The 22,588-nt window shown below is 38.6% G+C and overlaps 1 protein-coding gene across 2 annotated transcripts in view; it reads left to right on the top strand.

The window, feature by feature from the left end:
* Positions 1-22,588, top strand: part of SLAIN1 (SLAIN motif family member 1) — a 52,318-nt gene that overhangs the window by 11,302 nt on the left and 18,428 nt on the right. Inside the window, exon 2 of one of the 2 annotated variants that reach the window (XM_061170786.1) lies at positions 3,403-3,542. The exons of the other annotated variant lie outside the window; for it this stretch is intronic. Coding sequence (XP_061026769.1) covers positions 3,403-3,542 — 140 coding nt within the window. The remainder of the gene's footprint in view (positions 1-3,402; positions 3,543-22,588) is intronic. 2 annotated transcript variants of the gene reach the window in all.

Here is a 22,588-nt window from a genome sequence, read left to right as displayed (position 1 = left end):
TTTTTGTATATGTGTATCCATTTGTTCCAGCACCATTTGTTCAAAAGACTATCTTTTCTTCATTGAATTGTCTCTGTACTTTGTCAAAAAAACCAGTATTCCACATGTTAGTATTTCTGTACCTGGACCATCTATTTTGTTTCATTGATCTATTTATTTTCATGCCATCCTAAATGTCTTTATTACTGTAGCTTTGGAATAAGTCTTAATCAGTTAGCAGTAGCTCTCCAACTTCATTGTTTTGACTATTCTAGGATCTTTGCATTTCCGTATGAATTTTAGCTTTTACATTCTACAAAAAGCATGCTGAGATTTTGATTGGAATTTTGTTAAATACATCAATTTAGGGATAATTGACATCTTAACAATATTTAGTTTTCTGACCCATGTACATGGTCCGTTTCTCTGTTTCTTTTTAAATTTCTCTCAGAATGTTTTGTAGTTTTCAGTGTATGGGTCTTTGACATCTTTTGTCAGATTTATCCTTAGGCATCTTATGGTTTTTCTTATACTGTTGTAAATGGGAAGTGAAATTTCAAAAATACTGGTTGTTGCTAATATAGAAATACTTTTGTACTTTGATCTGGTATCCTACAGTCTTGCTGCTAAACTCATTCTAGTATCTTTTTTATATATTCCTTTATACATAGACGATTTTTTTACATAGACGATCATGTCATCTGTGAATAAAGACAGATTTACTTGTTTCTTTCCAATCCAAATGTTTTTCTTTATTGCCTGATTGTGCTAGCTAGAACCTGCAGGCCTTGTATTGCTCTTGATAGTAGGGGGAAAATGTTCAGTCTTTCACTGTTAAGGATCCTTTTTTGTAGATGCCTTTAATAAGATCCAGGATGTTTCCTCCCTTTTTTAATTTGCTGAGAGTTTTTATCAGGAATGGATGTCATATGTTTTTTTTTCTTTGTATATTGAGATTATCATATGGTGTTTCTATTTTAGTATATGTGATAAGTTACACTGGTATTTGAATGTTAAGGCAACCTTTCATTCCTGGGATAAACCTCACTTGGTAATGACGAAGTATCCCTTTTATATATGGTTGTACCAAATTTGCTAAAACATTTAGACCTTTTGCTTCTGTGTTCATGAGGGGTGTTGGTTTTTAGTTTCTTACCTTGTAATGTCTGTGTCTGGTTTGGGTATCAGGGTTCATAGCTATGTTGGTCTCATAGACCATGTTGGGATGTGCTCTCTCCTCTTCTATTTTTTTGGAAGAATTCGTGAAGAATTGGTATTCTTCTTTAAATATCTGGTAGAATTTGGTAGTGAAACCTTCTAGGCCTGGGCTTTTCTTTGTGGGTAGGTTTTGTTTATTTGTCTTTGCAATGGTCTGTCCTTTTACTTTTAACCTGTGTGTTTATATTTAAAGTGCCCATGTTGTAGGCAACATGTAATTGGGTCTTTTGTGACCCCTTTAAACATGAGGAGAAACTTGCTCACATGCCCATCAGAATATTTCCCCTCAATTTTTATTGTCTAGGACTGTGTCCAAGGCTTGTGCCTAAACCAGTCATTGGGCAAATGGGATTAATGGAACTGGCACGATTGGCTAAGCACAGTGCTTCCCTCTCAAGGTGTGGTCTCCACATAGCAGTATCAGCATCACCTGGGAACCTGTTAGACATTCACATTCTTTGGTCTTACCCCAAACCTACTGAATCAGGTAGGTTAGAGCTGCCTGCAGTTAGGTGTTAGCAATTTGTGTTTTAACAAATCCTCTGAGAGATTTTAATACGTCAAAGATTGAGAACAACTGGCTTAGACTAACCTTTACTTGGGGGTCTAGAGTGAGCTACCCAGTCCTGGACAGGGGTCTAGAGAGAGCTACACAGTAACAGTGTAGAGGTCTGACAGCAAGGAAAGGCAAAAGGAAAGGATCTACATAGATTGGTGATAATCTTGACACAGTAGGCCAAGGTGGGACCTAGGAATAAGAATTTTTAACTAACCAACATACTCTCAATGAAGGCAGGACGGTGGTCCACACTCTAAGGGAAGAATGATATATTAAGATTACTGTCAAGTTGATTAAAAGAGAGATTTTAGAATCTTCATCTCTTGACAGGAGTCAGCAAACTGTGTCCTGTGGGCACATTGGGCCCACTGCCTGGTCTATGTAGCTGATCAGCTTAGATTTTTACATTGTTAAATGATTGAAAAAATCAAAAGAATACTATTTTGACACGTGAACATTATGGGAAATTCGACTTTCAGTATCTATAAATAAAGTTTATAGGAACACAGCCGTACTTATTATTTATCGTCGGTGATACTTTGGGGCTGCAGAGGCAGAGTTGAGTAGTTATGACAGAGACTATGTGGCCACAAAGCCTATATATTTACTAGCTGGCCCTTATAGAAAAAGCTTGCCAACCCTGAACCGTAAGAATAATTTGCTAAATACTACATTTTCCGACCCTCTGGGATAGATGACTCGAATAGGTGGTGGACTGGATGATAACAGTAGAAGTGAATAATGAAGTCTGTTAGTTCAAGAATACCTGCCCATTAGAATTACGGTAACTTTGCTTGAAGTAGTATTATTTTAATGAGATTTGTAATTAGAATAAAGCTTTATATAGCAAGGTCAGTTACTAGAGCCTGTGATTATAATTTTCTTTCTTTTTTCTGTCAACTGTTGGTTAATTCTCAAGGTAAACCTTTTTGTATAACACTATCACTGAAAATATTCTAAAACCTACCTTAAAACAGTACCTCAATGAGAGAAAAACCTTTGTTATGACTTGTAGTGCCCCAGGGTGGTTATTTTGAATCCTGCCCACTATTGTGCAATGGTGTAGATGCTGAAAGTGAACTCTTCCTAAAACATATCTTTGAAAGCTGTTTGGCTTTAATGAGAAAGAAGCACATATCAAATTTCGTATAGATTTAAGACAGGGGAAATATCTGATTATTTAAGGGTTGAGAGAATCAAACAGCTGACTTTTGTTTTTAGACTTATTTTTGTTAAATGCAAATAAGACTTGCCTTGTTTGCCACATCATGTTTATGTATATTAGCCCAAGTTCACATAAGATTCTGTTGTCAAAGAGAGATGAAAATGTTCACTTCTAGAAATATAAGTGAGCTGATCAGATCATCACAGTGCCCCAGGTCAGTTCAGTAGCAAGAGCCCCAGATCTCCGACTCTCTGAGACATTGTTCCATAGTTTTTTGAAGTCCTCCTTGCCACCAAGCTACAGAAAGTGTCATATTCTACCAGGGGATATTTATCTGTTAAAAATGATTTTGGTGTTTGAAGTAATCAAATGTGAGTTCTGTTTTGATAGAAACTGTTAATACATGTTGTTTTCTCAAGTAGAAGAGAGGTAATCTCTGTGTAGCTATATAATCCCTATAATGTAGATTTCTTTTTTTAAGGTTATACGTTGGCTCTTCAAAGACATTCCCGTCATCAGAGAAATCCCTGAGCCCTTTGCAGTGGTGTAGACATGTCCTAGATAATCCGACTCCGGAGATGGAAGCAGCAAGGCGTTCCCTGTGCTTTAGACTGGAGCAAGGTAACCGCGAACCCGTACACCGGCATCCTCAAACTCCTGCCACTGTCCACTCTGTTTTGTTGCTGGTTTTGGAATAGACACTTAATTGAAAAACCTTACCCTGAGGTGCAGCTGTTGCATGTGATTCACTTCATATGTTTACACATCAGGGTTTCTCACTATAGAACATATTTAGTTTTGTGCTTGTTTTTAGCCAGATTTTCAGCTTCTTTTAGTGTTGTAGGAATACATATTATTTTTCTGTTTTTTTCTTTCTGTTTATGAATGTACCAGTACATAAAATGGACCGGTCTTACATTCTCTGGGGATGGTTACAAGGTTGTGTCGCTGAATTCCAAGATAGTAAACTGGGGTTCCACTGGGACCTGGGCACTGACCTTTTGAGTTCCCTAAATGTTTATTTGGATGTATAACTGGAAGTCCTAACCTTTACAAACTAGGAGATAATCTTCATAGTGTATGTGACATTTAATTATAGAGCCCAACATAAGTTTAAGTAAAAAATATAATTAGGATAGTTGTAGCAGGGGAAAAAAAAAGCAAAAGGAAGTAGTACTCAGCTCCTTGCTATTTTGATAAAGTAGATAAAGTAGATAAAGTTTGATAAAGTAGACTAGTACTTAAGTCTGTAATTATTTAGGCTTTTGCTTGTCTCTTAACCTCTTGGTATCTGTTTCATTATCTAGGTACACTTTATTCCATGGATCACTCGCATCCAAATCACACTTGAGCTTGAAAATGGGGTTAAGGGTTAATCTTAACCCTCCAGATTAAAGAATCAGGGTAGCTGAGAGTAGCGCCAAGGGAATCTGCATTGGCAAGGTCACCAGTGTGATTCTTATGCACACTGAGGTTTGAGAACACTGCCTATAAAACTCTTCAAGGATAATGAATGCTTATAAAATATTTGGACATGCTAAGACAAAGTATAATAGGTAACATTTCTCGAGCTCTCAATTCTGACAGTCAGAACATTAAGTTCTTGACATTTTTCACTGTGTTCTAACTGCTCATCTGAGGTAGGTACTACACTCACTTTTAGAGGTGAGAAAAGTGAAGTTTAGAGAAGTTGAGAGGATTATGAGGGCAGAGTGGTCCTTGGAAGCAGAGCCAGGGCCTGGGTCTCCCTGACACCAAAGACTGTCCTTAACCAGTATTCCAGCCTGCTTTATTGGCACAGTCAACAGTAAATATGAACAGAAATCTGTTTTAAATATGTGGGGAAGGCCAAACTAAAAATTATCATGTTTTATTAGCATTTTAACTAAAATGAAATACGTGATATAGTAATAGAAAGTTGAAGAGTAGAGTAGGAACAGAGGCATACTAGGATTAAAACTTTGGTGACAGATGCATGTCTAAGAGGACAGCCATCTCAGAGCCAAGACTCTGGTCTTGATTCTGGTCCCATTTCCCTGAGTGGCCCTAAGCAGACCATTATTTTCTCTTTCAAAGGTTGTATAGGCCATCCCTAAGGTTCCTTATTCAAATACCTCTTGATTCAAGGACTTTTTATATGTATATTTTTATATATGAATTTTGCTCAGTTTCATTTGAAATAAAATAAAAATAAAATTCAAATGAAATTCAGAATTAGAATCCTTTAGTTCAAGGGTCAACAATATGAAAGGGACCAGATAGTGAATCTTTTAGGCTTTGTGGGCCATCCAATCTCTGCCATCACTAGAAAGCAGCCATAGATGCAAACATTAAGGAACAAGGCCGTGTTCCAGTAAATCTTTATCTGTGGACAGAGATTTGAATTTCATGTGACTTTTTTTTCATGTGTCAAGAAATATATTCCGACTTTTAATTTTGGTTTTTACCTTTTTTTGAAAATGGTTAAAATATTCATAGTTGGTGGGTATTATAAAAACAGGGGCAGGCTGGATTTGGGCCACTCAGGTCGTTTGCCGACCCCTGCTTTATGGTTCATTTGCACACAAGGTAGATCTACATACAAGGTTGGTTTAAAAAATAGAGGAGAGGCTATGTTAATTTAACGTGATGTAACATAATGTAATTTAAAAATAATCATAGTTGGTGGTTACTTTTGAGATTTTAGACTAAGTGCCTTATTATCTAATTTTCCTTTCATTGGCAAGGGGCTGAAGCAAAATTGTGAGGTCATGAGGACATGAATTGCAGTTTTATTCATAGTGTAATTTATTTAAATTTCATATAAAAGAGTTTGAGCAGAGAACTAGCTTTTCAAATTCAAAATTAGTCTTTTACTAAATTTGTATATAAATCTAAATCCTCTTTTGCTGTGAGACTAAATGCTTTTGTTCCAAAGATCCATAATCCATAATCCCATTATGAGATAAGAAGTAATGGATTAGAATAGGTTGTTCAATGGATGAAAAAAACTTTTGAAACTTAACATGTTTTATAAAGCAGTACATCTATAGTTTAGCAAGCATTAGTCTTACAGACATTATAAGGAAAAGGGCAAGTTCCTACCCCATTCTCCCATGCCCATTTTATTACCCAGATGCAGTTACTTAACAAAAGCTATTTGTTCTGGTTTTGTTTGTCTACCCTCTCTTTTTAAATTCCAGGCTTATATGGCTATTGCCTGAGTTATCAATTTAAATCATTACTGGTTGGCTTTCTACTTTGGGTGGTGAAGGTTTCATTTTTAACTCCCCCCCCCCCCCACCCCGCTATACTTTTTCTCCGCATATTCCGTCATGTAGCTTTTTACCAATTTTAGGATACATCAGTATGGATTATGATAGCAAGACTCACATCGAAGCCATGCAATATTTTATCATTATGTTTCTTTTTTCATTTAACTCTGCTTTTCCTTGAGTTAATTGTAAAAAGACACTTGATCTTCTTGATCCTTGTCATTAATTTACCCTTAGACTCTCCAAATGAAACATCCTCAGTATGGTTAGACATAGACACCCACCAAGGGTTTTTATTTATTTAGTTTAACCATTCCTCCTGGTAGTGCCTTCTATTCTTACTGCAGTCTTACCTTGTTCTCTGTAGGCCTGTGCGCAGCTGTCATGGTGGGACTTCCTTTTGCTCTCATCCTGGGAATTCCGCATCCTGTCTTTTGCATTGTATCCCTTGTGTCCTAAACGCAGAGACTTCCTTTTCCTTATCTTCCCCAGTTTAGCAGAATACATTCTCTTGTTGCTTTTTGTGGGGAGTAGAAGTGGAAAGAGGGTATGTGGGAGGTCAGTGGTGAGAACGTCATATGTCTGAAAATGTCTTTATTGTACCTTTGCTCTTACACTTGATTGTTCTTCGGGCTACATGTAGAATTCTAGTTTAGAAACCATTTCCAGCAGAGTTTAGAAGGCAGTGTTGCATTATATTTTAGCTTGAGGATTGCTGTTGAAATCCTGTACCATTCTCATTTTTGATCTTTCTGCTTAAAATACACTGGATATTTTAGAATCTTTTCTTCCTGGTATTTTGAAATTGCATATTGTGTGTGTTTGTGTGTGTGTTAGACAGTGGGCACTTCCAGCCTGGAAACTTTAGCTCTGCAAAATTTCATGCATTATTTCTTTGTAATCACCCCTCCCCTCCAGTTTTCTCTATTCTTTCTTTCTAGGTACTCCTTTTAGTCAGATGCTGAATTTCCTGGATTGATGTTCAGATTTCATATTTTTCTCTTCTTTTGTTTATTGTTGATTTTTTTTGAACATTCTGCTTTCTTGGAGATTAAAAAACTCGTCTGCTAAACTCTTTTGCTGCATATTTATTAAGTACCTGCTATGTGTCAGGAATCATTGTAGGTAACGGGGATCCAGCAGTAACCAAAACAGACGTTAAGTCCCTGCCCTCACTGAGTTTACCATGTAGTTTGCAAACTTTCACTTAATCCTTCTGTTTTTTGTAAGATACCCTTGTATGTGTGAGGCATCTTAAATCTAGCAGCTTTCTGCTTCACTTTAAGTGATGAAATCTGTCTTTGATAAAGCAGGAGAGGAGCAGCTGCTTGGACTGGGGAGGGAGCCCGAGGGTTTTGGTACTCTTCCCGTAGACTTTGCAGCAGTCATCTTGTGTGTGTTTCACCATAGAACTCCCTTCCCTCTGTGGTACCTGCACCATCAGTTTCAGAGCTTTTCCAGGTCTTTGTTCACCTATCCCTCACTGTGGACCCTCAGAGCAGAGAATATCGAAACCCAACTGGGTCCATCACCTAATGTTTATCTGTTTTTTCATTTCTAAATAAAATGACTCTTCTTAGTCTGATAGTATCTCCTCTCCTATTCGATATTCCATGTAGGTTTAGAAGACTTGAGATAGCTGTCATTCTAGTGTGGTTTTGTAGAAATGAGAGAAGAAATCATACTTAGTCCTCCATAGCGAAGAATTCTTACTGGATTCCAGTTAAGGGATTCTTTGTCAGTGACAGCTAATTAACTGGTATCAGTTAATTACAGTTTTAACTTAAACTTTATTCATTCTATAGCATAAATGTTTAATTGGAATAATGTGTGTCACGTATTTTAGAAGTTTCAAGTAACTCTCTAATAAAGCATTTTCATTTTGTTTAGACTTCATTTCTCTTGAACATTCAGCATCTTCAAGTAACAAACATCACTGAGCATTTTCTTTGAGACCAGGGTTGTATCTTCATTTGAATATAAATTGCCCAAGGACAGGGACTTTGTTTTGTTGATCACACCAGCTACAGAAGGGAACCTGACATGTATTAGACACTGTTGCTAAAATAAATGAATTTTTGTTTAATTCTTTATGAACCCAGTGTCACAATTACTACTGTTATAATTTCAGTTTTGCTTTTGAATATTTCAAGATGGGGTGAAGTCTTTGCACCACTTTCCTTACCAGCCATCTCTTTCTTTCAGAAGAAAGACTGGCGTCACTTGAAGTATCAACTTGTAGCATTGCTTTTCCATTCACAAGCATGTTTACTTTAAAATAATTGGTTTTTACTTACCTCACTGCATTTTGTTGCAAAATGATTAGTGGTTGTACATGCCTCTCCCAGCCATTCCCCCACCCCAGAACTGTTCAGTAAGACCATCCACTGCCATGAAAAGGAGCAGTTAGAGATGAGCTTTGAAGAAAGGTAAAGTTATCCTCTCTGTCTCTCTTTCTCTGTCTCTTTCTCTCTCTCTCACTCTTTTACCAAGGGATAGGTAAATGTTCTTTAACGTTAGCCTGCAACTTCAGATAAGGTGCTGCTTATTAGAGAACAAGTATTTTAGATATTTGGTTTTTATTTCCTGACCCTGATGTTTTTGGGAAGAAAATTACTCAACAATTAAAGATGAATTCCCTGAGAACATGTGAAGAGGGGCCATAGTTATGAGGAGCCAAAGTCTATCTAGTGGGTGGACCTTATGTCCCCTTGGGTCCCTTGGTCTTACATCTCTTCTTTCTCATTCCCTCTTGTACCCTAGGAACTTAGCCTGTGCTGTTTTCTTGGTTGCAAATTAGCTGTCTTCTCTGCTTAAGGCCCACACATCCCCGAGCACATCTGAGTAAGGGTTTGTCAACCTCTGTTTCTGCAGGTACACGGGGTAGCATTTCTCCTAGAATTGTCTCTAATTGTGTAGTTGCTAACGAGCTCATCTGGATTATAACTTCTTGAAGGGCCTAACTCTCTTCTTGTTGCCTACCTTCTCGATTTGGGAGGGTCCTCTAATAACCTTCATTCATATCTGACAACTTTGTGACCCTGGTTCTAGATTACAAAACTTGGTAAATTATGGGAGAATATATGGGAAGTGTTCCAAGTCTTGCCTTGAGGTTGTGAAAACAGGCTTATTAAAATCCTGCCCTTTGAAGAAGGTTTGTTTTTCTGAAGAAAATGATGGAAAAGAAATGTTTTATATGATTTAATTTTATAGGGAGTGAGCACCCACATTATGACTGCTTGTAAGATATTGCTAAAAGAAAAGCTTTGTTGTCACAGCTATAATTTTGCTAATTGGTTAAGTGCACTCAAAATACAATAGGATAATTATTTTTGGTGTAGGGTATATATATTACAGATGATCAATATGTATCCAATACTCTTAAATTCTCATAGGGAATATAAATTGACTTTAATTAAAATATTAACTAATATTTTAACTGAATATTAATTAAATTAATTGCAACTTTATTGTGGCTCCTGAAACTTTTTTTTTCCCTTTTCCAAACTGGTCTTAATATTCAAATTGTATAATTTGTAAAGTCTTATGTATCAAGTAGTCAGCACAGGCAAGTTAGTTAAGCTTTCTCAGCCTCTTCTACATTTATGTTTATTTTATAGAGTTGCTGTAAGGGGTTAAATAAAGATGTTTGTGAAGGAGACATAATAAAAGCTTAAATATTCAGTCTCTTTCCTAATATATTGGAATAACATAAATGGCTTTTTTGGGTAATGTACAGAAAGTAATGTTAAAAGTAAAATAACTAATTGCTGAAAGTTAAATCTTTCAGGACTTCTAAATCTACAATCTATTGGTATAAAATTAAGAAAGCCTAAACTAATATTTCCTCTTTTTCTTGGTTGGTTTTTCCTTTTTGAAAATGCTCCTAACAATGTTTGTTATGTTCCATTTGGAAGCACCCTGTTTTGTGAACGTCTTTTAATTTAATTTTTAACATGTGTATCCCTTTTTTGTCACATAGATTAAGCATCTGAGGCTAGGGGGACCTGTACCTCAGTTTCCTTTTGAATTGCCAGTGCTTACTAAGTTTTCAAACATGTTTTAAGCTCTGAATGGTTGGTTTCTGTGATGTATTAATTTGAGTACATTTAAATTCCTTAGAGCAAAGAAACTAATTGAACATTTGGTGTTGTAAATAGCATCCGGTTAGCCAAAGCCACACACAAAAAAATTATGTAGTCATGTTCATTACAATGTTAGCTCTGAGGGTAGAGATTTGAGTCTGTTTTGTTCCTGGCTGTCACCCTCCCAGTGCCTGGAACAGCACTGTCACCTGGTAGGCGTTAAATGCTGATAGTTGAATGAATGAATTTGGGGGAAGGGTTTTTGATCTAGTGCCTCAGCCCTACTTGACTCTGTGGTTAAGAGCACGTCACTTGTTTCCAATGTCTTGCTTATAAGTGGGGACGTTTAACAGATTTCACAGGGCTGTTACAAAGATTTCAGGAAATGTTGAATGTGAAATTAGTTTGAAAAATGTGAAGTGCCATGTAAATATATGGACACATTCCTAATACGCAGTTCTTTATTCAGAGACTGAACCAAAAAAATACAGGGAATCCTCTTAGTTTGGCTATTTATAGAAAACGAAGAGTATTTTTTTCTTTGGGGGTGTGGGTCTGTGTTCTCTCCCTAGAAATAAAGATACTTGGTAGAGTTAGGGATCTCAAATTGAAGTTTTATGAGTGTAGTTTATTCAAGAATAGTAGAAAATTCAAGAGGACCTCTGTGGTCTATTCCTTTTCTCCTGCTTCTTCTCGGATCTATATGTATTAATATTTCATTTCTGACATGCTTTTCTTTCTTCTTCCCCACTTCCTCCACCCCTTTAGAATGTAAATAACAAATACCCGTAGAACTTTCATGGGTAGCATTAACTCACATGATATCCTAAATTGGAATAAGGCTAATCTAGAGTCTTTTGTGAAGTCCATGTCATGAGGCTGGGATGTTAGATAACCAAATAATGATCCAAAAGCTTATCTAAGTAATTTGAAACACCCAATATGTGGCTCAGTTAATTTGGAGCCATTTAATAAAAGCTTATCTTGCCTTAAGGTTCTTGAATGTCCATAACTATTGAATCAGGACAGGTCACATTTGAGGAGTGTGGGTATAGTTTGCACCAATAGTGTAGCTCTGCACACTTAGCTATCTTGGGTCATGTTTCCCTGGGACCATCTCTCATTTCCCCTGGGATTATATACTAAGCAAATGTGAATAGCTATTACCTCTTAGATGAGTTTTTCTCTTATCTTCATATGACACCAGTTCCCATTCTTGTCTCAGTTGTTATGATGGAGTGTTTCGCTCTAAATTTAGCCAATGAAGAAGAAAGTTGTGGACTAACCCAGGGCTCTGAAGGTGGCCTTTTTCATTTGCAAAAGCCACACAGATTGAACTGAGACATTAAGAAGCTTATCGAGTGTCTTGTCTCCTGGAGCCTGCCCAGTCTCTCCTTGCGGGGCCCAAGATGCTACCTCCGCCAGCTCGTGTTTCCAGTCTTGAGGTGCTCTGTCACATTTTGGAACACAAAATTAAAACTTAGTCTGTGCGGTTCATTTTAGGTAAGCTCTGTAAAGGATTCCCTTTCTCATTGGAAAAGTAATCTGGAATCACACTGAAATTTTTGTGCAGAAACAGGGTTTCTTGACATTTGCTGTTATCTCTGTGCGCTGGAAGTTGAAGATGCATCACGTCTGTGTGCTTCCATCACATCCTTGCTTTGCTCTTAGGCTCCGAATAGCATCAGTGTATTTGCTTCATTATTAGGAATGATGTTGAGTACAGTAAGTAACAAACAATTAGGGATTGTGTTCCCATGAAATTCACAGTTTCTATACCATTATATCCAGCAACATAGATATGTATTTGCCAGATATTCCTAAACAATTGTCCTTTCCTTTCTTTTGCCAATTATGCATGTGTTTCTATTTGTTTTTTTGTTTTGCATTTCCACCATGATTAGAAAGGTGTTTATCAAAATAAGCAATAACTTATGACAGTGCATAATGTTTGTTATAATGAACACGTAATTGACATGCTATTTTGTTACCCACTCCAATGAGAAGAAATGATAGAGATTCTCCCAAAGCAGTTGTTTCCTGCTTTCACACTACTCTGATGATTGATTACCCTTGCCTTTATGGCAGTAAAATTTTATTTTGGTAGGTGCTCATACCTGTTTCTTGGGACCTCTACAAAACAGTCAATTTCTGCAAGAATTTGTAGACACCTTTCCTGAGACACTGGGCCTTGACCAGAGAGATGATTCAGATGCTAAACCATGAAGTAAATGTATTGAGCACTTGCTAGGTGCAGGCACAGTGCTAAGGACTAAGGGTACCGTGGCAAGACGAACTCAGCATCTGGCCTCTGGAGCAAGCAGTCTAGTACAGGGAACAGATGACACAGATGGCCACTCTTGTTCTTTTTTCTTCCTTTCCCTTAAAACAAGCATGATGATGTTCATGGACCTGAGTCTGAGGGGTGTGGCCAGGAAATGCTTTCCTGAGGATGTGACATGTTGAAGAGTCAGCAAAAGTTCAGCAGGTAACTCTGTAGGAGAGGAGGGCAGGGGAGCAGCTCAGACCGTAGGAGCAGCATGTGGAAAGGCCCTGAGATGGGATGAGACTCGTGAAGTGAGAGGAACTGGCAGACCACTGGCAGGCAGAAAACCTGAGCTGAGTGATTCTAAAGGAAACTAGAGTTAAGGACTCTGGACTTTCTCTTAAGATGGTTGGGAAACCTTTGAATAGTTTTAAGCAAAGGAGTGACATGACTTTGGACAGGAAAGCTACAGGGTATTATCTGAATTGTCTTACAAGACTGACCCTTTTTTGAAATCTGGCAAAATTTGGAGAGTTGAAATAGTGATTTTAGAAATTCTTTGGGATGTTGCAGTTGGGCTTTAGCATTTTTTAGGATGATTCTTTAACTTAGTTAGACTTGGAAATGTTTTCTCCTGCTTCTCTCATTAATATCCTGAATTTATTGCGTGACCTCCTATGAGAAGCAGTAGTTTAAAATGCGGCCAAACTTCATGGTGCTTAATTTACTTTGAAAATATAAGGCTTTGATAGTCTCATTTATTTATAATACATGGAGCTTTATACTTTTATATAATGACAAGTTTCATGTGTTTGAATTTTGGAGCTCTTGTCATTTTGTACTTGTGAGTTTAGTATTTTTCCACTTGTAAGATTGTATTTCAGTGAACGGGGTGTGTGTGTAAAAGTATCAATCTTTTGAAATTCAGGTTTTAGTCATCTTGTGTGTGCCTGTGTATTCATATACGTGTGTATATATGCACATGCAATGTAATCGTGTGTGATTTTCCATTTTCACAGCATTTTTAGATAATGAAAGTGGGCTCAGGAAAAGGATACTCTAGCAGTAGGAGTTGCTGGCATGTGCTAAAGATGATGACTGCAAGTGGTGGGGATGTCTAATCTTCAGGGTCAAACCAGATACCTATTTTTAAAGAAGGCAGAGAGATCTGATTGAGAAGCAGAGCTCGAGGTGACTTCAGGTGTCCATATTAGACCGAGCAGAGGGTGGGAGGAGTATTAGATGAACTTCGGAAGCCTTCTGCCTTCCACCTCTAGGATAGAGACCTCCTTCCTTTGTGCTGTTGGGATCTCAGCCACTCTGCTGCTGCATGCCCAGGCACCTATGGGGAACTTGCTTATGAAATACTCCACCTGTTTACATACTGTCTGTTGTTAGTTTCCTTAGAGGCCTGTTGGGGTAATACCTATACTGGTGCAGAAGAAACTCACGCCAGTTACCTGTATTCAGATGAACTTAGCCTTTATTCATAAATACGAACCAGCAACCAAGTCTCACTTGCTTTTTGCGAAAACTAATAGCGTGAACAAAATAAACAGGTCAGCTGACTTTGTAGGAAAGAAGTATCTAGGGGATTAGAGAGCTCAGTGTGCTCAGATTCAAGAGAGTAATACAATTTTAAAACAAGAACAGATTGCTAGGAAGAGCAGTAGTCAAATTATTACTACTTTTAGTCATTTTTAATTTCTTGCAAGTACTGAAATAAAAATGGAGAGGGCTAAGAACCAAGCTAGTTATCTGAATTAGACAAAGGAATTGCCCCAAAAGAGAGAAAATTGAGAGAAGTTAGGGCACTTGAAGGACAGATCTGCAACCTCTAATCTTTAACAGTTTCAGAAGCTGGAACAGATAGTTTAGAGGAAGAAAGAATCAGTAAATAACCGAAGAAGATCTCTTTGAGCTGAAAAAAGACACGCCCTCAGCATGAACTGGGATAGATGAAAAGAGACCTACACCTAGACATCCTGGTTTAATTCAGATTTTCCAGGGTTTAGGACAATATCCTAAAAATGTTCAAAGGAAGAAATAGGTTATCTACAACAGTAACAGACCTCAGATATTTCATAAGTAATATTGGATGCTAGATGGGCAATATTGTCTTTAAAGTTTTGAGGGGAAATTATTTTCAAACTGTGATTTTGTACCCAGGCAAATAATAAATTGTGGAGGCAAGTGGGAGAGGTTTTTGGATCTGCAAAGATTTAGAAAATTTTACTTTATGCACCCTATTTTAATGGCAGGAAAAGTACCAGGAGAGAGATCCATGAGATCTAGAAACCCTAGGTCACCAAGATGACCTAGGAGAAACCAAGAAAGATAAAATAAGAAAATTAGTTGACTCTGAAGGCTTATGATGTCCTTCCCCTAGTTGTTGGGGTCTAGTGCCAGTTACTTTTCTTTGCTGTGGTCCTTTCACAATACTCAATTCTCCAGTTAATGGTACTTACTACACCAAAACACTGAAATGCCATGTTTATGTGGCTTGACATCCAGTGATCACCTTAAAGCTTGTCCGAAGCACAGCTATCGCACAGAACGAAAATACAATAAACCTTGACAGCGTCCAGATAGAACTGTCACACCGAGGTGGAATGGAAGGTAAGAGAGGGTGAGCATGCACTACATGTCTAACCTTTTCACCACGGGGAGTCAGGTACCAACAAGCTGGTGCCGGTTTGTCTACTTAAAGTTGCACTTACATACGAATTATATAATTGTCCCCAAATTCCAAAGCAAAACTCCTGCCAAATGGATCTGGTTGTTATAACCTTTATGTATATTTGAATGTTCTTCTCCATGCAGGTATTTTAATAAAATCATGGAAGTGGTTAGTTTTAGGGCCAAAAAAAGTTTTTGCTTCGTCAAACTCCGTTATTTATATTGATATGTTTACTTTCTACTACCACTCAAGACTAGTAGGTCAGAGGCCTTTTCTGCCACTGGAATGTAGGCCACATACATTGTGTCCCTTACTGGCAGAAGAGTACCCTAGCCCAGGAGATGCTAAATAGGAAGGATGGTTCAAATTCCATTTCCATCACTCTTCTATTCAGGAGCTTCTAGTGCTTTCTATTAGCCTACTGGGCTTGGATTCTTACCACACTGTACATGTTCAAGGGCAGGAAGACTCTTATTGGTTATCTAGTCTATCCTTAGTGTTCGCTGGGGGGAACCCACTATATTCAAACGTGAGATCATCTAGCCTATTTCTTCATAGAATTAGATTCTGTAGCATCTTCCTTATCTCATTATTGCCGTGTAGAATGTGGAAGTTGTTCCAGCCGGCTGTCACCGCTTGCGTTGTGGCTGTAGTCTAACTTGAGAGCAGCCGTCTGCAATCCGCATGACAACATCGCATGGTTGACAGATTCTTAGGTCACTCTTTTCCCTTGTTCTTTGCAGGTTACATTGTTACTTTCACATAGGCCCTCTTCTCACATTCTGTGGCCATTTTCACTGTCCTTAAATTTGATGTAAGCCATAGCAGTCAGGCCTAAGGGAGAAATGACTTCTGTACAAGGGAATTTTTAAACATGCCTTGAAGTCTAATTACTACTGAAGTTAGATTTATTTTTAATCTCCCCTATTAATTGCAGATGGGAAGTCTGATGACGATGGTGACTTGTGAAGTCGTAGAGATCACTCCAGTCCCGGATAACACTGGGTTTGGTCCATGTGTGCTTAAAGCTGGCAGCTTATCTTCAGTTTTGACCAGTGATTAAGTGGAAACAAGTTGACAATCCACAGAATTTCCCTTCCCAAGTCTCATTTTCCAGCTTTACTTTTAGACCATTGTCCTGGTTAGAGAAGACCTGAGAAGGATCCAGTAGTAGCTGGGAGAGAAGAGCATTCGGCATGTGGTCTCGGGACTGGTTAGAGTCTGAGAAGTAGAAAAGGTCTAATGCCTTAATCATGGTGATGAGATACTTTAACCAGCTAGATTACTTTAACTATGAAATTCAGATCAAGAATAATTATAAAACTCTGATCCTTATGGAATAAATGTTATCAAGTAACACTCCTTCGTGGTGAAATTTTGTAACTCTCATTCAACAAATATTAAACATTTATCTGCCAATCATTGAGGGTATACACCATCTTTTAGTTACTTTCAAACCTAATATATTAAACTTAATCCTAATGTTGAAAGTGACTTTCTTGATTAGCTCTAGGTATTATTTATATGCGTAAATGAACTGTTTAATTAGATGTTTTTTAAAGGTGGTGTGTGAGTCATGTTTTTATAAATTATTACATTTTGAATATAACTGGAAGTTTAAATACTGAGTATCTACAGTGTTCCGGGATCATAGGTGTATATGTATCATATATATATAAAACATATAATTTTAAATCATTACATTGGTCATTGTAGGTTGAATGGACTGAACCTGTGGGAAAAGATTCAAATTAACTTAGTAGGTTTTTCTAGCTGTAATTTGAAGATTGAGAGACTTGGGGGTGATGACTAACTTACTCTGATTAAATAGCCCCTAAGAATACCAATTACACCAATTAAGGACCTCATCTACTAGTTCTTTAGCCTTTCTCCTTATATCAATCCACTGGCATGTGCATAATAGTTGAATCCTCTTTACTTTTTGTATGTCTGGGAAAGAGCAGTATGATCACCTGTTTCAGAGTAGTAGAAGGACCTCCTAGATCCCATATGCTTATTTATCAGGCCGGGGAGAGCTGTGGAGAAATTAATGCTGCTCAAGTTCACCCAGTAAAAATAGTGGATCAGATAAGCTGCAAGCCATATGTTACTACTTCAGAGGGCTGGCACGGGTTGGAGCCAAGTCAGCAGTGCTTACTTCCTGTGAACTTACTCTAGAAAACCTTCACCTCAGTCTGTGCAGTCAGAGTTTGTAAGAGTGAACCAATAAAATACTGTCTTTCCTAGGGTTCTTAGTTCCCTTGTTGAAGCTTAGTCCAAGCATTTCTGTAGGCTGTAGGTATGTAAAGCTCTAATATAATCACCTAGGAAGTTTATTCTGGAGAGGATGGTTTGTGAAATGGAGGTCTTCCTGCCCCGGTGGTTTGTGGGCTTAGAGCAAAATGCTGTGGTCTGGATACAACTTCCTGCCAATATAAGGAGAACAGAAAGTATTAAAAGAGCTGATGTCACCTGTGCTTCGCTGATCCTAAACCACTCTATACCTGGTGTTAGTGAAGGGCCATGTAGTTGAATTCCTCTAATTGTTTGGCTTGGAACTGAGGCCTGCCTACCTGTTGTATAAAAGAAAGAATAAAAGCGGAAGGATTGAATGATTGTTAATCCCTCCTTGCTTCCTTTTCCTTTACTTTCCGGGACTCTGTGGTAAAGAACGTCATTGTTTAAGACTCAGAGATATGACTTAGGAGCTTGTGGTTTGGAAGAAACCATATTTCTTAAAAATGTGTAATTTGGGACGTTTGTTTCCTCTGAGATAGTCTTTGGGTAAATAAGTGAGAACTGTTGACCTATCCTGGTCAAACTGTTGAAAGTTCAAGGTCCAGTACTTTGCTTCTGAGTTGCTAACAGCTGAGGAAAGATTAAGCCTGTGAAATTGTCTAGATGAGCTATAACGTAAAAAGCATGCCCATCGTTTTGAGAAGGCAGGTTAAACGGCCTGAGTATTGGGAAGAGTGGAAGAGTGGATCATTTCTGCACTCTCCTTTCTCCCACCCAGCTTCCAGAACATTTTCCCTCAGAATTCAGAAAATGTTTTTGCCCCAACTTGCTGTAACTTTTCAGTAGTTTTCCTTAAAAAATGCTTTGTAGTTTGTGAATACATGGTGCAAATTTTGTCTTATACTCGCCACAGCCCTGCTTATTACCCTCTGACAAACATACCTTCTCTTCCGATGAGAACGCTGCAACACGAGGATGTTACATTGATCTGCTCCAGATCTGAGAACCAGCTTGTGGCAGGATGGAGACTGGAACTCTGGTGTCCAATGTCTTTTTAGTCTTTTGTTGGTCCTTATTACAGTATGTTATGAAAAATGACAGTAAAGAAGAATGCTATTGGCTATCGTTGTTATGTCTTAACCCTTGACGTACCCTTGCAATAGAATTCTAATGCTGTGCATTTATCAGAGGGAATATTACAAAACCTGTATGTATAATAGTCCAAGGGTTGGCAAGTTATGGCCATACCTGGCCTTCTGCCTGTTCTTATATGGCCTCTTTCACATTTTTAAACGGTTGAAAAAAATTAAAAGAACAGTAATATTTCATGACCCATAATTTCTATGATATTCAGCTCTTGGTATATATAAATAAAGTTTTGTTGGGGCATAGCCATATTCATTCATGTATGTATTGTCTGTGGTTGCTTTAATGCTGTGATGGCAGAGTTGGCGGAGTTGAGTGGTGGCAGCAGAGACCATAGGACAGCAAAGCCTAAAATGTTTACTGCCTGGCCCTTTACAGAAAATGTTTGCCAACTCTTGTGTTGGCCTGTTGCTGTGATCTCTGACTTTCATAGGCATTGAATACAGCCACCTAGCCCTTCCAGACCCACATCTAACTCTTCTTACCAAGATCTTACCCTAGATCTCTAAAATTCCCCAGTGGCAAATAACCTTCTATCACTAGGGCTTTTTTTCCCTTACTTATTTATGACAAAGGTGGTGTCACTTTGACATTTCCATGAGTACTATGGCCACCACACTTCAACTATCTAAACCTAAACCAGTAGGACATAAATGCCCTTTAGAGAATCATAAAAAGGACACTTGCTAACATCTTCAAGTGTTTTGTTTAGGCTTGCCTGTTGAGATTAGTATTAACACGGAGATATGCTCTCCAGACTCACCTAGGTAATAACGTGTGCTTGTCTCAGTGGTGGGCTGGTCATTACTGTTAATACTTGCCAGGTTCTCTATTCCAGCCTCTGCCTTCTCAGCATGTTTATTGCCTTCTAATCTACAGGTTAGAGGCCACAAAACCCACCTTCATCTCCCGCCACCTCTACTGATCCTCCCCGTACCCACTCTTAAATGTTCCTTCCTTAGGCCTCTTCTCTTTTCCTTCTTTACGTTCTGCTTGGGTGATTTCACTCGTGCCTGCGGTTTCATCTAACACTTGTTGATGTACCCTGATCTCTTTGTCTCTTGCCCTCTTTCCTGAATTCTGACTCCTTACGGGACACGAGCACATAGGCATGTCCTACAAGTATCTCGAATTTAATTCATTTTTTTCTTAAGTATGCTTATCTCATGTTTCCCGTCTTAGCGGATGGCATCTGTGTCTTAGAATCCATGGTGTTAGCTTTGCCTTACTCCTTTTCTCCACTCCCACTCTGTTCATTGGCTCACCAGATATTTCCACTTCAGCTCAGATGTGGCTTAACATGTTTTCACCAAATGTTCTGCCAATACGTCAGTTTGGTACCTTGTGGTGTCTCACCAGCTGCACTGTGAAGCCTCCTAACTGGTCTCCCAATCATCAATCTCTACTCAGTCCATCATCTATATGTCGTCAGAAAATACATATCTGATCATGACTTTCTCCTTCTCAAAGTCAAGACAGTACTTGAATAGTAAAGCCTCTACTATACATGACAGTGCAGAAACGGATCCTCCCAAGCTCTCCAGCCCTAACTCTTCTCCACATATACCCTATGCTTCAGTCCTAACATCGGCCATTCCCTGAATATGCACTGCTTGTTCATGCCTCCATGACTTCACATGTGTTATCCAGAATGAATATGTAGATTGGCATTGTACCCTGGGAGATAAGCTCCTCAACCTTCAAGGGCCATGTTAAACATCATGTCTTCTGGTGAAGTCTTTGGATTCCCTCAAAGTTGACCATTGTCCTCACTTTGCTCTGCGTGCACTTCATGGTGCTGTCATGGCGCTTGTACTCCTGTTACTTGCCTGTCTTCTGCACTACTGGTCTTTAGAAATTGAAGTGGGAAGGACGGGAGAACAGTACCATATTTTACACAGCTCAGTATCTGTAGCATCTGGCACTGGAGAGCTACCATGGTGGGTGCCTACTCAGATGAATAGAAAAATGAATTTTAGAAAAGCAGGTGGGAGCACAGGGGCCAGGCAGATTTCCCAGAATGACTGTGGGAATTGAGCAGGAAAAGAACTATGTGCTGTGTGTACCTATGGAAGAGATCGCTCCTGGAGACTGACCTTTATGTTTTTGGTATCTGTTGGTAAATGTTGAATAAAGGAATGACTCTGGGTGTGGTCTGTAAATGTTGGGTGTCTGAATTATTTTGGAGCACTAGACTCTTTTGTTTTTTTGGCTCAGGAGTACACAGATAGTTGGCCAGTTCCTCAAAGCAGCTCCTGGTTTAGGGAATGATGGAGAATATACATTTGGGTAGCTGAGAAGAGCCACGAGCAAGGAGATACAAAAATATGACTTATGTAGAAGGCAGTCCTGTGAATTTTAGTAGAACAGAACTCAGATTTGCTGTTAATGAGTTTTCATCAGGCTTATTAAAAACTGCAGAAAGAAAACATTTCTAGGGCTGCTTTAGACTGATTTCTTCACACTGCTGGGATCATTCCAGCCTTCGGGAGTGATGCGCCAGATCACCTGCTTTGTGAGAGAGACAAGTAACAGGATGTGGGAAATTAGTGAGCCATGGTCTCTGCAAACTGCAGTTTTGACTTTTAGAGTCTTATTCTTGGATGAGAAAGAAAAAAAAAAGATGGGAGAAGTAGAGTAGGGCTTGTTTTTAGAATAACTTCCCATGCCTTAGCCTGTTCAGGCTGCTCTATAACACAATACCACAGACTGGGTGGCTTATACATGGCAGAAATTTAGTGCTCACAGTTCTGGAGGCCGGACGTCCGAGATCAGGTGCCAGCACGGTCTGGTGAGGGCCCTCTCCAGGTTGCAGATTTCTCCCTGTATCTTCACATGGCAGATCTCTCTGGAGCCTCTTTATAAGGCGCTACTCCCATTCAGGGCTCCACCCTCAGGACTTAAGCACCTCCCAAAGGCCCCACCTACTAATACCGTCATCTTTGGGGTTTAGCATTTCAACATATGAATGTTAGGGGGACACAAAAAATCAGACCATAGCACCTGGTTAGAAGTGTGGCTGTACTGATAGAAGCCACTAGACAGAGTAAGAGTCCAGCCCTCCAGGACTCACTCACACAACTCAAACCAACTCAGATGCTACACTGATAGTGGGGTGTATAGAAATTCCACTAAACACACTTTCAGCTGTTTTGTATATGGTTTCTTTGATTTTAAGAAATGTTGGCATCTCAACAATTTGAGGAAGCTTTGTAGCCTTCTTGCATGGTTTACCGCCAACTAGTGTTCCTAGTTCCTGGTTCCACAATCCTTCACTTTAACTGTGCATTGTAGGAACTAGCTCATCTAGGCTGAAGCCTGTTTAATCCGGATGCGTCAGTTACTCCGCACGGGACCTGGCCGTTAGTGATATAAAATCATTTAGCTCGAAACCAGAAGATTCACACACATAAAGTTCAACAATTTAGCGGTTACTGGGATGTATTCACGAAGTGCTGCTACAGGTATATTTCTTCACTGGACCTCAAGCTGGGCTGAAATGTCTAGACTCACCTTTGTCTTCAAAGATATACTAAATTGTAGTTATATTAAGTTTAAGAAATTTGGCAAAATCATTTAGGTGTCAAGGTAGGAATGGTAGAATGGTTTGAAATAGGGGAGTATTAATGAACCTGCCAAGATTTTGACCACATTCAACATTTATCGATTATATACTATGTACCAGACATTGTATTGGGTACTCAACTGGCTCTGTCTATAACAAGGGGAAAGTGTGAAAATGATTATTTCCAGAATAGAGTGTTGCTTTATTTTGAACTCTTTTAGGTAGATGCAGTACTGTCCTTTTGAGGATTATCGCTAAGATTTACATATTAAATCAGTTACTCTTTTTCCTTTTATGTGAATTAAGCCATACTGCATTCTTAAATTATATTTGATTATATGCATGGATATATATATATTCAACAAAAATTTGAATAGTTACTATATATACTATAAGTGTAGGCAAAGATGATCAAGGCATGGTAGGAGTGTCG

Source organism: Eubalaena glacialis, chromosome 16 (assembly GCF_028564815.1).
Source record: "Eubalaena glacialis isolate mEubGla1 chromosome 16, mEubGla1.1.hap2.+ XY, whole genome shotgun sequence".
NCBI lineage: Eukaryota > Metazoa > Chordata > Mammalia > Artiodactyla > Balaenidae > Eubalaena > Eubalaena glacialis.
This window is presented reverse-complemented; position numbering and strand designations above follow the sequence as displayed.